Source organism: Acartia tonsa, chromosome 12 (assembly GCF_053477335.1).
Source record: "Acartia tonsa isolate MP-2025a chromosome 12, ASM5347733v1, whole genome shotgun sequence".
NCBI lineage: Eukaryota > Metazoa > Arthropoda > Copepoda > Calanoida > Acartiidae > Acartia > Acartia tonsa.
The window spans coordinates 46563910-46585237 of record NC_137271.1 but is presented as its reverse complement, the minus strand read 5'-3'; the positions used below and the strand labels follow the sequence as shown (position 1 = coordinate 46585237).

Here is a 21328-nt window from a genome sequence, read left to right as displayed (position 1 = left end):
TAATTAAAATCTGATGTGGTTTAATTAAGCCCAGGTTAAATTGATATTAGGTAGATGTAAAACATATTTTATCATTCCATTAAAATTTGATAGGGAATGTTTTTCAGAAAGAGAAAAGTTATTTATCGCATCGTATTATAGACATCTCTCCCAGGATATTGAAATAAAAAAATGGGGCTAAGGCCTGGGCTTACAAAACTTATCTTAATTTTATGATTTATATTTTAATATTCGTTGAAAATTGTCTGTAACACGGTGATATACATGACTTTTCTCTATGGCTGAGAACCTGATCTAATCCAGCGGATATCAATGGTTTTTCATGCCATACTGGAAAAACTATTTTGCCCCTAATAATTTGGCTTATGACACAGGGAGGTAGGGGACATTAATGTGTATTATACTAGAGTAACCAAAGTTTTTACCTGTGTTTCTGTCCATTGGAGGAATCAAATCTGGATTTGAGTATCCATTGTTGGTAGCTGAGTAGCCACTGGGCTGTTCATCTATACATAGATAAATAGATAGATGGATATATAGATGGAAAGTTAATTAGATAGATAGATTTTAGTACCCATTGGTTGTAGCTGAGTATCCACTGGGCTGTTCATCTATACCTAGATAGATATATTAATAGATGGATAGATAGATTTGAGTACCCATTGTTGGTAGCTGAGTAGCCACTGGGCTGTTTATCTATACCTAGATAGATATATTAATAGATGGATAGATAGATTTGAGTATCCATTGTTGGTAGCTGAGTAGCCACTGGGCTGTTTATCTATACCTAGATAGATATATTAATAGATGGATAGATAGATTTGAGTATCCATTGTTGGTAGCTGAGTATCCACTGGGCTGTTCATCTATACCTAGATAGATATATTAATAGATGGATAGATAGATTTGAGTATCCTTTGTTGGTAGCTGAGTAGCCACTGGGCTGTTTATCTATACATAGATAAATAGATAGATGGATATATTGATGGAAAGTTAGATAGTTGGATAGATAAATAGATAGATAGATTGATGGACAGATAGATTTGAGTCTTCATTGTTTATAGCTGAGTATCCACTGGGCTGTTTATCTATATATAGATAGATATATTAATAGATGGATAGATAGATTTGAGTACCCATTGTTTGTAGCTGAGTAGCCACTTGGCTGTTCATCTATATATAGATAGATATATTAATAGATGGACAGATAGATTTGAGTCTTCATTGTTTATAGCTGAGTATCCACTGGGCTGTTCATCTATATATAGATAGATATATTAATAGATGGATAGATAGATTTGAGTATCCATTGTTTGTAGCTGAGTAGCCACTTGGCTGTTCGTCTATACATAGATAGATAGATTAATAGATGGATAGATATATTTGAGTACCCGTTGTTGGTAGCTGAGTAGCCAATGGGCTGTTCATCTATACATAGATGGGTAGATTAATAGATGGATAGATAGATTTGAGTACCCATTGTTGGTAGCTGAGTAGCCAATGGGCTGTTCATCTATACATAGATGGGTAGATTAATAGATGGATAGATAGATTTGAGTACCCATTGTTTGTAGCTGAGTAGCCACTGGGCTGTTCATCTATACATAGATGGGTAGATTAATAGATGGATAGATAGATTTGAGTATCCATTGTTGGTAGCTGAGTATCCACTGGGCTGTTCATCTATACCTAGATAGATATATTAATAGATGGATAGATAGATTTGAGTACCCATTGTTTGTAGCTGAGTAGCCACTGGGCTGTTCATCTATATATAGATAGATAGATTAATAGATGGATATATAGATTTGAGTACCAGTTGTTTGTAGCTGAGTAGCCACTGGGCTGTTCATCTATATATAGATAAATAGATAGATGGATATATAGATAGATAGATGGATGGATACGGATAGGTAGATTTGAGTACCCGTTGTTTGTAGCTGAGTAGCCACTGGGCTGTTCATCTATATATAGATAGATATTAATAGATGGATATATAGATGAATAGAAATATTTGAGTATCCATTGTTGGTAGCTGAGTAGCCACTGGGCTGTTCATCTATACCTAGATTAATAGATAGATGGATGGATAGATATTTGTTCAAAATATTGATAATTGATGGACAGATAGATTTAAGTCTTCATTGTTGATAGCTGAGTATCCACTGGGCTGTTCATCTATACATAGATAGATGTATTAATAGATGGATCGATAGATAGATGTATTAATAGATGGATAGATAGATAGATAGATAGATTGATGGACATATGGACAGATGGATTTGAGTACCCGTTGTTGGTAGCTGAGTATCTACTTGGCTGTTCGTCTATACATAGATAAATAGATAGATGGATATATAGATGGAAAGTTTAATATTATGTTCAAAAAATCTTCTAAAATATTTGTAAAAATCCTTTAAATTTAAATTTGTTTGAAACTTTAGTTTTACATTGACATCTGAAGAGTGCAAACATGCACGAAACAATTTGTAATGTCTGAATAAATATGTAAAATTCATATTTTGTTTGTGAGTTAACCTCTTATATTATTCTCTACATTATGTATTGAGAACTCTCTGGTACCAATTTTGATACCTTCACTTTCAAGATGGAAAGTTAGATAGATTGATGGACAGATAAATTTGAGTACCCATTGTTGGTAGCTGAGTATCCACTGGGCTGTTCATCTATATATAGATAAAAAGATAGATGGATATATAGATGGAAAGTTAGATAGATAGATAGAAGGATGAAAAGATAGATGGATGGATAGATAGATTATCCATTGTTGGTAGCTGAGTAGCTACTGGGCTGTTCATCTATACATAGATGGGTAGATAGATAGATATATAGATGGATAGTTAGATAGATAGATAGATTGATGGACAGATAGATTTGAGTCTTTATTGTTGGTAGCTGAGTATCCACTTGGCTGTTCATTTATATATAGGGGCACTTGAAGAGAGAGTCAAATTTGATAACCCAATTTCTTATTTTAGATTTTAAAAGAAAAAGTAAAAAAATTTTTTTTTTTTTTTGGGGGGGGGGGTTGGGGGTGTCCCACCCCCCAAGAAAATAGTTATAAACCTTCCTGAGACCTATGAGAAGCTACCCTGTTAAGGAGAACCCGATCAATTCATCGGTTAGCGAGATCCTTCGGTACAAACAAACACACAGACACACAAACATCCTGTTACTTTAGTATAAGGATAAATAGATAGATGGATAGATAGATAGATAGTTGGATAGATAGATAGATGGATGGATACGGATAGATAGATAAATAGATGGATAGATAGGGAAATAGATAGATAGATAGATGAATAGATTGATAGATCAATTAGATCAATAGATAGGGAGATAGATAGATGAATAGATTGATAGATCAACTAGATTGATAGATAGATATAGGAGTAATTAATAGACTGATTGATAGGTATGATTGTTATTTATCACATCGTATTATAGACAGCTTTTCGTGGATATTGAAATGAAAATTTTTTAACAATTAAAACCAGTTTTGTTAGAACCGAGGGGCCTAAGGCACGGGCAAACAAAACAGTTATTAATTTTGATTTTTTTTTATATTTGTAAAAATTGTCTGTAATACGATGCTATACATAATTTTTTAGTGAAGCTGACAAACGATTCTAATCCAGCGGATATTAATCGGTTTCGAAGCCATACTTGAAAACCTTGAAAACTAATTAAAGAGTAATAAATATCATAAATGAAGGAATTAGATAGACAAATAAAGAACAGAAAAAAATCATACCAAAACATATTGAAACATTTTCCCTGTTTATAAGAAATATTTTAGCATAAAAATTCAATACATCAAACAAGTAAGCTTTAGGCTGTTTTTAAACATTTATATTTCTACATTAAAAATGATTTTATAAATTTTATTTCTTCTTCTTTTTAACCACTTACCCATTTATAGAAGTCCGCAAAATTTTACATTAACGTTTCTTATTCGTTGGCCTAACAACTTTGGGGACTTGATTGAATTTGATTGGTTGGTTCATTAAATTGAGTGTCCTAACGTTTTAAAAACTAATTGTAATCTAAATTTTCATCATTGGAGATACATATAAATTTATCGGCTATTGTCTTATCTCATTAGATCTATGCATTTATAAATTTTGCCTTTCTTTAAAACGTCCGTCCGTCCATCTAACCATTTACTGTACAAAAAAATTCCCTTAATGCCGCAATGATAAACTTATTTATAACTAGTTAATGACATTATATTATATATTTTATATATTTATAATAAAAAAATAATCCTTTATTTATATATAACATTAAGCATGAAAAAATATAAAAGCAACATATGGTTATGATTATTACAGAACATGCAACTAGCAGGGATCTAAAGGGATAAGACAATGGCCGATATGTACATCGCCAATAATGTTACATACAGTTACCCCTTCTGTAGATTACAATAAGTGGTTAAAACGTTAATACAATCAACCAATTTAAATTCAGGAAAAGTCCCTAAGGTTGTTAAGCCAACGAATAAGAAAACGTTATTATAAAACTTTGGGACTAGTGTAATAAACAGCCCAATCCCCTACCTACCTGAACTATTGGCGAGTTTCTAGGATAATTAATGTACTAATATTACAGTAGCTTTAAGAAATTGAGGAAATGCGTTTCTATTGTGATTTTACTATACAAGTTATTCTTAGAACTAAAGGTTATATAAAAATATTATTTTATTATTTTTGGTCTAGGAAAAAAATAAGCTTATTATTCGCTTTTTAGCTGAAAGGAAAAAGGATAATAATTATGCAGTGAGGGATGGGACATTGTGCTTTTTATTACACTATTCCCCAAAGTTTTTTAATAACATTTCCTTATTCGCTGGCTTAACAACTATGGGGACTCTCGTTGAATTTTAATTGATTGGTTCATTAAGTTGGCTTATCCCTTTAGCTCTCTGATGGTTATGTGACTGTGCCTCTCCTCTAGCCTCTAGGGGCATCTTCTTGAGGTTTGACTTTCTATCATCTGTTTATATGTCCTTCTATCTGTCTGCTTGTATGTCTATCTTTCTTTTTGTAAATTTGTTTGTCTCTTTGTTTGTCTTTCTTTTTATCTTTCCTGCTGTCTGTCTATCTGTCTGTTTTTCTGTATGTCTGTTTGTCTGCCTGTCTATCTTAATGAATATAAACTTTCTGTCATCTTGAATGTGAGTCTCACTATTTATCTATCTATATATCTGTCTTTCTATATGTCTGTGTGTTTGTTTGTCTATCTTTCTTTCTGTATAAGTGTCTCAAAAAATATAAAATAAATATAAAAAAAGATGAAAAAATCATCTTTAAATCTGTAGGGATAAGCCGTTAGAGGCAAGGAGCGAAGCTGCTATAAGGATTAGAGTAATAATTATTAATTACCTGAATAACTTGTGTTTAATTGGGTTAGAAGTAGGTCTTCTTTGCTATTCGTCTGTTCGGAACCCTAAAATTACACAATGAATTACAATAAAATTTGAATTAATTACAAAATCTAAATGAAATTAAGAAGATTAAGAGGAAAATGAAAAATAGTAGCGAAGTTCAAATATAATAAGAAGCTAAAAAGCCAAACAGATGGAAGTAGAAAAAGTAGATTCTCGTTGTTTAAAGAAATCTCTACACTAAAAATGACATTTTTAAACCAAATGCTGAAAATTAAATAATCTTATTTACATTATTACTTCGAAACCGATTATTATCCGCTGGACTAGAACCAGTTCTGAGCCATGCTAAAAAAACTTGCAAAATTCCAAAAATTATCGTAAAATCAAAACCAGTTTAGTTGGCTTGGACCTTTGGCCTCTCGTGATAAACTAAACTTATTAGTCCCATAATTTTCATTTTACTATCCGCGGATTAAATAGAATATCTGGTTACCTGATAGGTGCCATTAGGCCATGACGAGGTGTTCACAGAATTTCCAACACCCCCTACTCCAACACCCCCATTCATCCCCGCGATGCCCCCTGCGCCCCCTCCAGAGGAGGACATGCCATTGGTGTGGGACATTGGCACCTCCGAGATATGCTTCTTGCCTAGATAGATAGATAAGATAGATAGATAGATCAATAAATAGACAGAATCCTTATATAGAATAAAATGATTAAATATTTTAATACAAACCACCCACAAATTAAGAAGATTTTAATCAGGGATAGAATGTTACCCAAGTGCATATTTATTTATTTATTTTGAATTCTAATTAGCAATGAAATTTTCAAATAAAATTTTTACTCATTAATAAAAATGCAAATACTACAAACTAAAATCTGTCTGAGGGAAACCCAACGATAGCTTTCTGACAGTTCAAATTACCAAAGTAAAAGATAAAAAATTTTGGGAGAGAAAAAACTTCATTTTAACAAAAGCCATTAATATATAGGTTTATAAAAAGTTATGTTTTTTACTTTAAACTAGCTACCTGAATTTGATTCTATACTTTATCTACACACACACACACAGCTTTTTCATTAGCATTTTATACGAACCACTGCGCTATCCCAAAACTGGTTTATTAGGCTAGAAATAGGCCTAGGCTTGAAATAGGCCTGAAATAATATTTTCCTACGTTTCCCATCCCTTATCCCTGATTTTAATTAATTTAATTAAAAAAATATAATACAAGATAATTAATTAAAATTTTCATTATTGAATGTAACTGCATGGTAGATAGATGCGACACAATACAGACAAAACAATGTCATTAGTATTTATTTAAGAGAGTCCAAACGCTTCAACCACTTATTATAATCAACATAAGATATAATTTTGTGTATTATCATTTGGGATGTACATCAAATTATCGGCCATTGTCTTATACCTTTAGAATAGATCCCTACGTAATATCTAATGAATTTTCAATAACATATTGGTTATATACATCAATTTATCGGGCATTGTCAATTGTCATATCCCTTTAGATCCCCACGTGAAAAATCAGATGATGTATAATGTTAACTATAGAGAATTTTCGCTTATGCTTGTATGCTTGTATAAAGGGATAAGACAATGGCCTATAAATTGATGAACAGTCCCAATAATGATTAACTAAATTACCACTTCTGTAGATTACAATTAGTGGTCGAAACGTTTAGACAACCAATAAAAATTTAATAAAAGTCCTCAAAGTTGTTAAGCCAAAAAATAAGAAAATGTTATTATAAAACTTTTGGGACTAGCATAATAAATAGCCCAATGTCCCCTCCCTCCCTGGGTATACAGCTATATGCTGCATATTTTTTGGTCTTCTATTCATTTGGTAAAAAGCACAAGCGTTATGTAGCCAGTAATAAAAGGAACTGCCCCAAAATATAATCTTTTTTTTTCATAAAGGGGCTTTCATATATTTAGTGTTTTTCTATCGTCTGGCCATTTGGTATAATGAGAATAACTTTAGTCTTGTTAGAATTGTCATATTGATTATAAACCATTCCTAGGGATTCCTATAATAATAAAGTATAAACTTTATATCAAAGCTCTTAAAGTGCCTATAAAAAAAGGGATTAAATTTAAAAACTTGAATGACGTCATGTTAACAAACTCCATTATTCTAATATGACGTCATTCGCTGACACTAAAAAGAGCTTCTGATTTGTAATGCCTATATTATTGGGTATAATGTCTATATATTATTTGAATATATAGGAATGTTGAAAGGCGGGCGTGTGTGTGTGTGTGTGTGTATATATATTTATGGTTTTGGTGCATACCAACACACAAGAACAATTGTTGACTTAAGTAGCGCAGCAATAACAAGCTAATTTTAAATAAAATTTTCTGTAGCTTAAGATTTCGATAACTACTGAGCCTATTCAGTTATGCTTTTCAGCATGGTTTTGGGCTATTTTAGTTTGATATTATAGTCTTGAAAAGATTTTAGGATATTTTACGATCTTCGATTACTAGATGCTAGGTTCGTAACCGCTAATAATGTAATATTGTAACAATAATTTAAAATTTAAAGGTTAAGAGGAGTTAATTTGTTTTTCGTTTTTATAATTAAAAAAAGAATGTTTCTAATTGATCTCTATCCTTGGCATAATAACTTTTGTTGTGTAGCATTATAATACAATTAAGAAAATATGAAAAAATTTCCTTTCTTTTATAGAAATATGTCCTAAAAACCCCACCTTTGAAAAATCAAAACAACATATCTAAGTAATGGAATTGGACAATTCTTTTATATAAAGTAATATGTCTTTTAACTGCAAAGGAGAACCATTTAGGTCCAGCGGTTATCATGATTACAGACATACACACACACAGTCATCCTGTTCCTTTTATCGAGTAGTTAAAGCTAAAAATAGTCAGTTTAGTGGCAAAAAAAAACATCTAATAAAGTCGTCATTAAATGTTAAAAATAATATAACCAAAAGTTTTTAAGACTAATTTGTTTCAGAGATCTAAAGGGATAAGACAATGGCTGTTAAATTGATGTACATTCATAATGAAATTACCTCTTCTGTAGAAATTAGTTTTCAATGTTTAGCACTTAACTTAATGATCCTACCAATCAAAGTTCAATAAAAGTCCCCAAAGTTGTTAAGCAAACGAATAAGATCTTTATTATAAAACATTGGAGACTAGTGTGATAAACAACCCATGAATATGTTGGGTCTAATTGAAATGGTAAGGAAATTAGCTAAGTATGGAATAGATCAAAAAGAATAAGACACAGTGTCGCAGTAATATAAATCTTATTCTTAACAACAATGACAACCAGGGAGGGAGGGGACATTGGGCTGTTTATTACACTAGTCCCCAAAGTTTTAATTAACGTTTCTTATTTGTTGCCTTAACAACTTTGGGGACTTTAATTAAATTTGGATTGGTTGGTTCATTAACTTGAGTGTCCAAACTTTTCAACCATTAATCTTAATCTACAGAATTGGGGTAATTGTTTAAGATTGTACAGTTATTAAACAAATACAGGGTAAAGGGAGACATTGGGCTGTTTATTGCACTAGTCTCCAAAGTTATATAGTAACGTGTTCTTATTCATTGGCTTGACAACTTTGGAGACTTTTATCTTATTAATGACAACCAGGGAGGGAGTGGACATTGGGCTGTTTATTACACTAGTTTTATGTTATCGTTTCTTATTTGTTGCCCTAAAAAAACTTAAGAAAATCACGAAACCTTTAAAATAATGTTTATGTATCGATAGAATGATAGACAAAATTACATACATTGATAAATATAGATAGATATATATATATACAAGAGATCTAAAGGGATAAGACAATGGCCGATACATTGATGTATATCCCCAATGATAATACACAAAATTACCATACTGTAGATTAAAATTAGTGGTTAATTCATTTAAACACTTTACTTAATAAACCAACCAATCAAAATTCGTTAAAAGTCTCCAAAGTTGTTAAGTCAACGAATAAGAAAACGTTATTATAAAACTTTGGGGACTAGTGTAATAAACAGTCCAATATCCCCTCCCTCCCAGCATATATCCATAACCAAAGCATGAAATTTCAAAAGACAAAGACCTTGGCCCTGATATGCACGGAAAGGGATTATTTTCCGCGGAAAAAAACCTGTTTAGTTAGCCCTGAGGGGACGAGTGACATATGATTTTTATTAACATTCGTGAAAAAATACAATTTTTCAGTATTTTTCTGGTTCTAATTTACATACTACAAATATTTACAAATATATAAGAACAGTTATGTAAATAAGTAGCATAGCAAAAACAAATTTTTCCAATTAAAAAGAACAGTAAACAATTATACAGTAAACAAGTGAATTAACCTCCATTTTATTGAAATTCTATTGGTTGACTCCATAGTGTCGAAACTTTTCAACTTACAATTTTAATCCACAGAAGGGTTAATTTTGATTAAAAATTAAGGTAAATCAATATACTTCTTTTGTATTATCCCTTAAGATTTCTGATTTAGTTTTTTGAAATTTTATTCCAAATTCGTACATATAAATATATATTCAGATATCTTTGTTTTAAACTTTTCAAAGTTACATGCTTAATGTTCAAAGGAAGCGATAAATAGATAGATAGATGGATATATAGATTGATGGATAGATAAATGGAATGATGGATAGATGGATGGGTTTTATGGATAGATAGATGGATGGATAGATAGAAGGATATATAGTTGGATTAAATGGTCGAAATATGGATAGATAGATGGATAGATAGATGGATAGATAGATGGATAGATAGATGGATAGATAGATGGATAGATAGATGGATAGATAGATGGATAGATAGATGGATAGATAGATGGATAGATAGATGGATAGATAGATGGATAGATAGATGGATAGATAGATGAATAAACAGATGAATAGGTGGATGGAGAGATAGATAAATAGATTGGGTAAATAGATGGAAAGATAGATTTATAAAAAGAAAGATAGATAGATGAATGGATTGATAGATAATTAAATAAATGGATATAAGAAATAAATAAACAAATTCAAACAAAATAATTAGACAATTAGTTACCTAAAATTTTTAACAATCTCTTAAATTTGATATGAATTTGCATATAATGACGTAATTGATATAGGATATACGTAGATATATTGATAGGAAAAAATTTGTCGTCAATTTAGCTTGCTAATATGGACCTTATTTATTGGTCAGTTCGTTCCTACAGAAGGAAGGGTGATGGGGCTGGATGGGTGTATCGACATTTAAGCCTGCTGCAAGCACTACTTTATTAGAGTACATGAAAATCTGGTGCAACATTCAAGTAATAATATATCGATTAATGAATTAGAGTATTTAATATCAAATGCTATCATGAAGTCAAACTGACGTAAATATAATATCTTTATTAGAAATAATTTTAAAATTGTTATATAAAAATCAACAGAATGAATGTTTATGTGTCTTCTATGTAGGTAAGGATCTCGCTAACTACTAAACCGATATGGTTCTCCTTTATAGAAAAAGTGTCTCATTTCATCCCTTTCCTAAAGATCATATAGAGGCCTCTAGAGGCGTAGCCACTAGTATTAATAAAAAACTAGTCATCAAAATTCTACAGTAGACATTTAATAAATTGTAATTTTTAAAGCACATTTTTTGGACATGGAAAGAAAACGAAGTAGTGGGTTTTATAGTATTTTCTTCTATTTCTAGCTCCTGCGGGGTTAATCTCCTAATCCTGCGGGGCAATCATTAACATTTACCTAACCCAAAATAAACAAAGCTAATATGAAAATACGACATAACCCGCTACTTTATTTTCTTTCCATGATCTAATTTTTTTATTACAAAAAAAGAATAATGTTTTTTCTTTCTTTATCTTTTTCTCTGAATACTTAAAAATCATTACTTACATTGCTTTTATATGTTAATTGTTTTTTTGTTAGACATAAATAATATAAAAATACATTCTATTGTATAAAAATATGTATTGTCAAAGAGAGAGAGAGAGGGGACAATGGGCTGTATATTACACTAGTCCAAAAAAATTTTATGATTCGTTGGCTTAACAATTTTAGTTTGTTGATTTATTAAGTTGGGTGTTCAAACGTTTCAACCATTAATTTTAATCTGCAGAAGAGGTAATTTTGTGGGGATGTACATCAATTTATCAGCCATTGTCTTATCCCTTTAGATCTCTGATATATTGTGCTGTAATTACAGAATCAATGAATAACACTGTAACAAGGATGACAACATCCATAAGTAGCGAAATACTTGCCGATAAAGGATAAGATAATTGCCGATAAATTGATATATATTCCAAATGTTGATACACAAAATTACGTAGATTACAATTAGGGGACACTCAACTTAATGAACCAACCAAAATCAAAATCCTATAAAAGTCAACGAATAAGAAAACGTAATTATAAAACTTTGGGGACTAGTGTGAAAAACTAGTCCCCAATGTCCCCTCCCTCCCTGCTACTGATGTAAATAATGATATAAATCTTTGTATAAAAGACAAGTACACACACACTCACAGACACACCCACGCATACACACACACATACTGACAAGTACACATATACACACACACAAACATACACACACACACATACACACACACAGATACACATACACACAAATACACACACATACATATACACTCACACACACACAGAGACAACTAAGCACTGTTTACTTAACTTTTACATGGATATTGTACAACATACATCTTTGTAATACTTATTATTGAGGGATGGGACAATAGGCTGTTTATTACACTAGTCCCCAAAGTTATATAATAACGTTTTCTTATAAACTGACTTTGGGGACTTTCATAGAATTATGATTGGCTAGTTCATAAAGTTGGGTGTCTAAACGTTTCAAAATCTACAGAAGGTGTAATTTTATGTATCATCATTTGGGATATAATACATCAATTTAATTTATCGGTCATTGTCTTATCCCTTTAGATCCCTGGTAACATTTAAAAGTAATAGGATAAATGTCTTTGTGTGTGTCTGTCTGTATCTTGATAACCATTGGACCGATATGGTTTTCCTTTACAGTGAATTTGTATAGGAAAGATTTTAACTATTTTGGAGGAGTGTGCCTCCACCCTCCCAAGTGAAATCACCCAAAAAGTAGTAGGACCGCAATGGATGTTTTATACTTAATGATGCTCCATATTGATGGGAATGTTGACAAAAAGTTTCAGCCGTCTATCTTTTATAGGAGTAGAAAAAATAACGTTTCACAAAAACATTTCATACAGACTGACGGACATTTCAAACAAATTTATGACAAAAAATAGTTAAATTAAAAACTACTTAGGTATCTTAGTGCCTAGTGGATAGACAGATATAAAGATAGATAATGCTTGTAGCACATAGCAGTTACATGCTATATAACAATTGAATAAGAATTAATGAGGGGGGTGGGGAGGCCCCCAGGGAGGGAGGGAACATTGGGCTAGTCCCCAAAGTTTTATAATAACGTTTTCTTATTCGATGACTTTTATTGAATTTTTAATAGTTGATTCATTAGGTTGAGTGTCAAACTTTTTAACCAATAATTATATACAGAAAGGGTAATTTTGTGTATTATCATTGGGGATGTTTAGGAATTGTCTTATCCCTTTAGATCCCTGGGAGTCCCCCCCAAAAAAGAAATAATGAGGGGGGAGGGGAGGCCCCCAAATAAACACATAAACACACTAATAGTTGGGTGGGTAAAAAATAATTTAAGTATTCAATATGATAAAATCTGTTTTGTTTCCTATTAAAAAGATTTTTATGTTCCACACTTTTAGAAGTTTCACTTTATACATCTACTAGTAGCTGCGCCCCTTACATCTACGAGCTCTGTATTTAATTTTTTTAAAAAATAGCTCAAAACCATTCCAAGACTTAAATCTGAACATGGAATAGCCTAAAACCACCATGACACCTTTGTAAAGCTTACCAAAAATAGAGAACCCAATCAGTTCAACAGTTATTGAGATTTTAAGCTTCAGACAAAAATTCTTACTGCTTAAAACAATAGGATAAAAAGTATTAAATATAAAATAACATATTTATAAACTTATACATCAGACAAACATAATAATACTTTGATAAAAAAAACCTTTTACTAACACCCTAAAAACAAACACACCTACAAACACAATTACACACACACACACACACACACACACACACACACACACACACAATAATAGTAGAGTACGCAGTAATCAGATAAAGCAAATGAGATGTTTACCGAACATTTAGCACACCTTATATCCCCAGATAATTCCGACATTTTTCCCGCATTTTATAGCTGACGTTTTATTTTTCCTGTATGCATAACTTCCGTCCGTCCACATCTTGAAAAGTATCTACGCAGCATATAGTTCCAAATAATGTACGCGGTAAAACTTTAACCCATGATAATCTTTAGAAATGTATGGTTGATTCTTTTAAAAGCGGGTATCACTTAATTGGCTATGGTAAAGCAAATGAGATGTTTACCGAACATTTAGCGCACCTTATATCCCCAGATAATTCCGAAAATTTTCCCCGCATTTTATAGCTAACTTTTTATTTTTAAAAGACCGTACATCTGTTTTTCCATCTGGAACATTTAGCTTTTTTGTTAATTTAGACATTTAGAAAATTAGAATTGTCATATCAATTTCAAACTTTGCATGATGGTTCTATAACAGTAAAGTTCGATTTAGGAATCATAGCAACTTTATAAGCATTACCATAAAGTCGGCACGTCTATTTTATAAATAACGTTGTTTTTGAATGCATAACTTCTAACCGAGGGTATATCCATATTTTGAGAAGTAACTACGTAGTACATAGTTCCAAAAATTCAACGTGGTAAAACTTTAATCCATAATATTTTAGGTTGACTCTTTAAAAGTATCGCATAATTGATTCCGGTACCCAGATCCCAAAATCTAATTTATCTGTTCTTTAAAAAAGTGTTCCAAAACCACAGCAGGGTTATGAAAATAAGATTTTATCCAATTTTTGGAGACTTTAGTTAGAAGATGTTTTTATTTAGAATTTTGATGATTTAACTAACGTCAATCATGGAGGCTTTAAATGAATACTTAATATTAAAATCTTTCTTACATATTAATTACTTAAGAAATAAAAATCTCAGATAAATACAGAAATCAATGATTTTACAAAAAGCTAACTCTATAATTGACTGCAACAAAAACTAAAATATCCAGACGGCTTTATGAGGCCTTACCAAATACCAAAAGTGGACCTAGTACCAAAGATTTGTAGTCATCAGTTTTTAAAACAAATAATTTGTATTTTCCTTATATAGAATTATATAATACTATTGGTTACGCCCCTAGAGGCTTCCATGGACAATTTAGGTGGGGATTTTAAGTTTTAACAACAAAAAGTATAAACAAAATATCTTTTTTGGGGGGGAGGGGGGTATTTTTTTCTAGGGGCGACTTCTCTTTGGAGGGTGGTGGTACCCTCTCCGAAAATAGTTATAAACCTTCCCAGGACCAATGAGAAGCTACATTGTAAAGGAGAACCATATCAGTTTCGCGATTAGCGAGATCATTCGGTAAAAAAAGACAGACTCAAATAAATCCTATTACTTTACTGTTTAAGTTCTCAATAAGTTTTTAAAAAGATCCTGGGTTGGTTATTTTCTATTTTAAATTTAAGACTGGATGGTTTCAGGCTTTTTAATGCCCTACCTCCTACTCATAAAAAATATTTTGATATTAAAAAATATCTTAAAAATGAATGATATTTAAAGACTCACCCTGTGTAAAGAGAAACATTATTGTAGTTATATTGGCGGTAAATAGGCCGGTAAAAAGACTGTACAGACAGACAATCAGTATTTAATGAAAACTAGAAAAGGACAATATAAAAGGACTACCCAAGATATATTTTATGAATTGTAATATAATGGTCATGGCCTAATAAAAGGACTGTAAAGATATTAGATATAATGGTAAAAAGACAATACAAATATAAATTAACAATATACAAAATAACTAATATATATGGATCTAAAGGTATAAGACAATGGCTTATAAATTAATGTACATCCAGTATGAAGATTATCAAAATTACCCCGTCTGTAGATTAAAATTAGTGGTTGAAACTTTGGACACTCTGCAAACTGAATGAACCCACCAATAAAAATTTTACAAAAGTCCCGAACTTTTTTAAGCTAATGAAAAACATCATTATAAAACTTTATGGACTAGTGTAATAAACAGCCTAATGTCCCCTCCCTCCCTGGCAAAAAGTGGATAAAGAGCAAATGTTATCTCGTAAAAGGTAATACTAATTCAATTATTTGCATCTACATTATAGTTGTAGTAGATATACAAGATTTAGATGCCAGAAAAAGAGAGGGGTCATTGGGGTGTTTTTTTGCACTAGTCCATAAAGTTTGATAATAATGTTTTTTTTTATAAGTTAGCTTAACAACTTTGGGGTCTTAAGTGAATTTTGATTGGTTGGTTTATGGAGTTGAGTGTCTAAACGTTTCAACCACTAATTGTAATCTACAGAAGGAGTAATTTTGTGTATTATCCTTGGAATTTTGATTGGTTGGTTTATGAAGTTGAGTGTTCAAACGTTTCAACCACTAATTTTACAATATAAAAGGGGTAATTTTGTGTATTATCACTGTAGATGTACATCAGTTTATCGGCAATTGTCTTATCTTTTATGTCCCTTAGTTTATATCTATTTACCAGATAAAAGAAACATATAAATAGATAAAGTAAACAAGTTAATATTGGCCCGTGGATAAAAAACAGGGATTTAAAGGGATAAGACAATGGCTGATAAATTGATGTACATCCCCAATGATGCTTAACAAAATAATTCTGTAGATTACAATAAGTGTAAATTGACACTTTTGTACACTCATTTTAATGAACCAACCAATCAAATATCAATAAAATTCCCCAGTTGTGAAACAAAACTGGTTTTGATTTTATAATTTTTCATATTAATATCCGCGGAAAGCTGTCTATAATACGATACGATTAATAACTATTATACAATTTATATTATGTAAAATTTAAAGATTTCTACTTCAAATTCCATTAAAATTCCAAATTTAAAGGTATAAGACGATCAAATTTCAATTAAAGACGTATAAAGATAAAAGCAGGGCTCGGCAGCTGTTCGTCACCCGTGACAAAGCCTCAAATTAAAACCCTTTTGGATGCTTTGAATTATTTTTTAAAAAGAGGGATTGCAATATTTGGATCAGGTTTCGACTTCCAGCTTTATTTTTATAATTAAAAAAGGTTGAGATTTCCATGAGGCTTGATAGTAAGGATGTGCAAGACTTTTTTTGGGTGAGAGGGGGTTGGGTTGGTAGGCAAATTTAACCCTCGATTTTTTGGGGTTAAAACCGATGCATTTGACATTATTGTCAGAGGATTAGAATTAAGAAAACATATGTTTATTATGTTAAGAAATCCAATATTTTTAGTAAAAGTAAATAAAATAAATAAATGTATTAATAAGTAAAAAAGCTGTCATCATTGACGTTTTTTGTGAATATGTGAATATTTGATAGTACATTCGATCAAACAACGTTGTATAATAATTTAGAATTTACAGAGAGAGGGAGGAGACATTGGACTCAAAAATAACTTGGTACCCAAAGTTTTAAAAGATCGTTAGCTCCCCAACTTTGGGTACTTTTTTAAAATTATGATTAGTTAATTACAAACTAGAACTGTCCAACCAAAACTTTCAATCTATAGAAAGGGTTATTTTGTTTATGATCATTAGGGATGAACATTGTCATTAATTTATTGTCCATTGTCTTAACCCTTGGTATTCCTGAGAAAATGCAAGAAAAATTATCCTCATAAATAATAGCTTATACAATTTATACCAAAACAAGTATAGCTTTGTTCATAATGAGCTGAACAAATACAGCAACCATTAAAAACTATTTTGAGGAAATTCTCTAGGGGCAAGATAGGCAAAAGCTAATTTTCTTGTTTTTATTATAATCATTTTAGGTAGGACGGACACATACTATAATTATCAGGGATCTACAAGGATAGGACAATTGCCGATAAATTGATAAAATTACTCTTCTTTGAATTACACTTATTGGTTGATTCGTTTGGACACTAAAATTAATAAACCAACCAATCAAAATTCATTAAAAGTTCCCAAGTTGTTAGGCCAAAATAAGAAAGCGTTATTATATAACTTAGGGGAATAGTTTAATAAACAGCACAATGTCCACTCCTTCCCTGGATACATACCCTAATCATAGAGAAGCTTCGCTACTTGAAAAAATATAAAAAATGCAACCTTTGATTTTGTCAGGCAAACCTCTCTGTATAATGAGAAGGATAGGAGCAGCTATAACGTTAATATAAAACTTTAGGGACTAGTACAATAAACAGCCTAATGTCTACCACCTCCCTGAGTTAGAGAATTCTTTACACGGACGGGCATACACTAATTATAGAGTAGCTGCGCTACTTGAAAAAAATATATAAAAATCTAACCTTTAATTTTGTCAGGTAGACCTCTCTGTATAATGAGGAGGATCAGAGCAGCTATAACAAGTACGAGCAGAATTAGGGTCACCACTATGCCAACTATTTCACCAGTGGATAGTGCCGCACTTCCAGCAAAGTATCCTAGATAGATAGATAGATAGTTAGATAGATAGATAGATAGATAGATAAATAGATAGATAGATAGATAGATAGATAGATAGATAGATAGATAGATAGATAGATAGATAGATAGATAGATAGATGGATAGATAGATAGATAAACAGATAGATAGATAGATAAATAGATAGTTATAACAAGAATAAGCAGAATCAGAGTCACCACTATGCCGACAATTTCCCCAGTGGATAGGGCTGCACTCCCAGCGAAATAACCTAGATGTATATATAGATAGATAGATAGATATATAGATATATAGATTGATAGATAGATAGTCAGATGGTTAGATTAGTTAGTTTAGTTTAGCACTTTTTAACCAATAAGGTACTCAGGAGACATTTAGATAGATAGTGAGATAGATATATAGATAGTTAGTTAGTTTGGTTTGCCAAACTTTCTACTTTTGAGAGTATCATATTATAATATAATAATCTAAACTTGATAGATAGATAGAATTTCCATGTACTATCTATCTATCTATCTATATTACTAGATATCTATTTTTCAAGTGTTAATGAAAAAGATGGCATTGCCCTCATTCAGAAAAAAAACAATAATTGAAAAACTGCGAGTAGTCAAAGACAGAGCACATGAAAGAAAACCAGAATGATTTTTATGTAGAATTTGTAAATAATTTATAATTTTATATGTTAGTAATATATTTTTTATTTTATGTTTTAAAATGATTGAAACCAATAAAATACGTAATAATAATATTTTTCTATCTATCTATCTATCTATGTTTCTTCCAATCTATCTATCTATCTCTCTTCCTTCCTTTGAAATAGCTTTCTAAACCCGGAAGAATACTTGAAATTTGAAATCAACAATTCAAATAGGAATCCTTTTAAACAGGGCTCGGCAGCCGCACACCAAACTAAAATTTAAACCCGCTTGTTTGCCAAAAAACTCTGAAAAGATGGATTTTCTGTTCTGGAACTGGTTTAGACATCAAGCTAAATTTTAAAGTTATAATATTACGATTTTACTGAGGCTTTCACGCGACTGACGCGCAGCTGCCGAGCCTTAAATTTGAATAAAGTGATCAACCACTACCGCATAATATACCACATTTTCAAAACATTTTCACATCCTTCAAAACAGTAAATTATTGCTACAAAACAAAACTGGTTGATATCCTTTGCATTAAACCTTCTTTCTAAATTATTTTCTACTTTGCCCAAAGCCTCGTCCTTAACCCCCCTATGACATATAACAGTAAATTTAACTTAAAAGCTCAGTTTGAAAAAGATGTGCTTTTCTATGAAGATAGTAAGATAGATAGATATTTAGATAGAACGATAGCTAGAAATAGCATACTTGAATATGTTGGAATTTCTATTGGAATCCCTTTCAATAGAATACCTAAACTCTCTCTCTCTCTTTTTCTCCATATCTCTTTCCTTTCCTATATTACTATCTATCTATCTATATATTATATAAATCGATTTGTGTAAACCTTTTTAAATGTTTTTTTTTCTGTAATATTCATTTTCTTTTTCGTTTTTTTTTTTTGTAAATGTCTATCCGTCTGTCTCTCTCTCTTATTTTATTCTCTTTTGTATTTTTCTCTTTTTTCTATTAAGATTCACTTTTTATTTTTATTTTCATATTCATTTTAATAGTATTCTATCACAGGGATCTAAAGGGATAAGACAATGGCCGATAAATTAATGTACATCCCAATTATGATACACAAAAATATCCCTTTAGTAGATTGCCATTAGGGGTTTGAACATTGTACTAAATGAACCATCCAATCAAAAATCAATAATAGTTCTCAAGATTGTTAAGCCAACAAATATGAAATTGTTATTATAAGACTTTTGGGACTAGTGTAATAAACAGCCCAATGTCCCCTCCTTCCCTAATTGTTTTATAATGTTGTTAAATAAAAACACAATGAAACTCAGAAGGGAGGGAGGGGACATTGGGCTTTTTATTTAACTATTCCCTAAAGTTTTATAATAACGTTTTCTTATTCGTCGTCTTAACAACTTTGTGTACATTGATGAAATTTTTATTGGTTGGTTCATTAAGTTCAGTGCCCAAACGTTTCACTGACTAATCATAATCTATAGAAGGGGTAAATTTGTGTATCATCATTGTGGGTGTACATCAATTTATCGGCCGTTGTCTTATCCCTTTAGATCCCTGATAAAACTTATTTGCATAAACTTTGTGGTACAATAAAAACTGGTTCCTTAGGTCCAAGAAAACAAAGTAAAACATTTAAATTTCGTCCAATGAAATAGTATTACTGTATTGTTATTTTAACATCTAAAAGTGACTTTAAAAAGTAGTAAAAGAAATCTTTTTATTTAGGAAATAAATGGTGAACTTTATGGAGTTTCTTTGAAAACAGCAAAAAAGAATTATTTTTTTTTCTAGTATTTTCCGTAAAGTTTGGCGTAAGATTTCAGTCAAATGCGCTTATTAGATCAAACTGCGTTTAATTTTACTATGCATTTGGTCAAAATTAAGAACAGTTTGACCCAACTTTAAGGAAAATACCCCCTTTATAACTTTATGTCTAAACATCCTTAGAATCTAAATGCTCAAATATGATAATTGTTTCAAATGCTTAAAATGGACACACAGACATTAAAATTGTAGTTTACTTTTTTAATTTAGTCAATTAATCAATTCAAACAAGCTTTAATTGATGATAATAGTTATACGTTAGGGGTCAGATGGGCGGACAAACGGATCCTACATATTGAAAAGCTTTGCCTTTTAAAATCTAATACGTTTATGCTAAAATGTGTGGTTGCAACAATGGATATATTATTTCATGAATGTTGCACTAGATTTTCATGTATTATCATAAAGTGTTGCTCGCTACTGGCTAAAATAACAATATCCTTTTTCACACCCCTTTTATCCCCCCCTCCCCTCCAATTAATCAATAAATGAGGCCCATATTAGCAAGCTAAATTGACAACAAATATTCCCCTGTCAATATATCCACGTATATCTTAAATCCAGTGTTGCAACACTTGACAAAGGGGAAAAGATTTAAGAGAGAGAGAGGGAGAGAGAGAGAGAGAGAGAGAGAGAGAGAGAGAGAGAGAAGAGAGAGAGAGAGAGAGAGAGAGAGAGAGAGAGAGAGAGAGAGAGAGAGAGAAAGAAAGAGAGAGAGAGAGAGAGAGACAAAGAAAGAGAGTGAAATA

The 21328-nt window shown here is 31.2% G+C and overlaps 1 protein-coding gene across 1 annotated transcript in view; it reads right to left on the bottom strand.

Moving 5' to 3' along the window:
* Positions 1-363: 363 nt before the first annotated feature.
* Positions 364-21328, bottom strand: part of LOC145333381 (uncharacterized) — a 94045-nt gene continuing 73080 nt past the window's right edge. Inside the window, exons 13-16 of the mRNA XM_080178499.1 lie at positions 17984-18118; positions 5907-6064; positions 5409-5472; positions 364-506 (exon numbers count right to left, since the gene is read on the bottom strand). Coding sequence (XP_080034625.1) covers positions 364-506; positions 5409-5472; positions 5907-6064; positions 17984-18118 — 500 coding nt within the window. The remainder of the gene's footprint in view (positions 507-5408; positions 5473-5906; positions 6065-17983; positions 18119-21328) is intronic.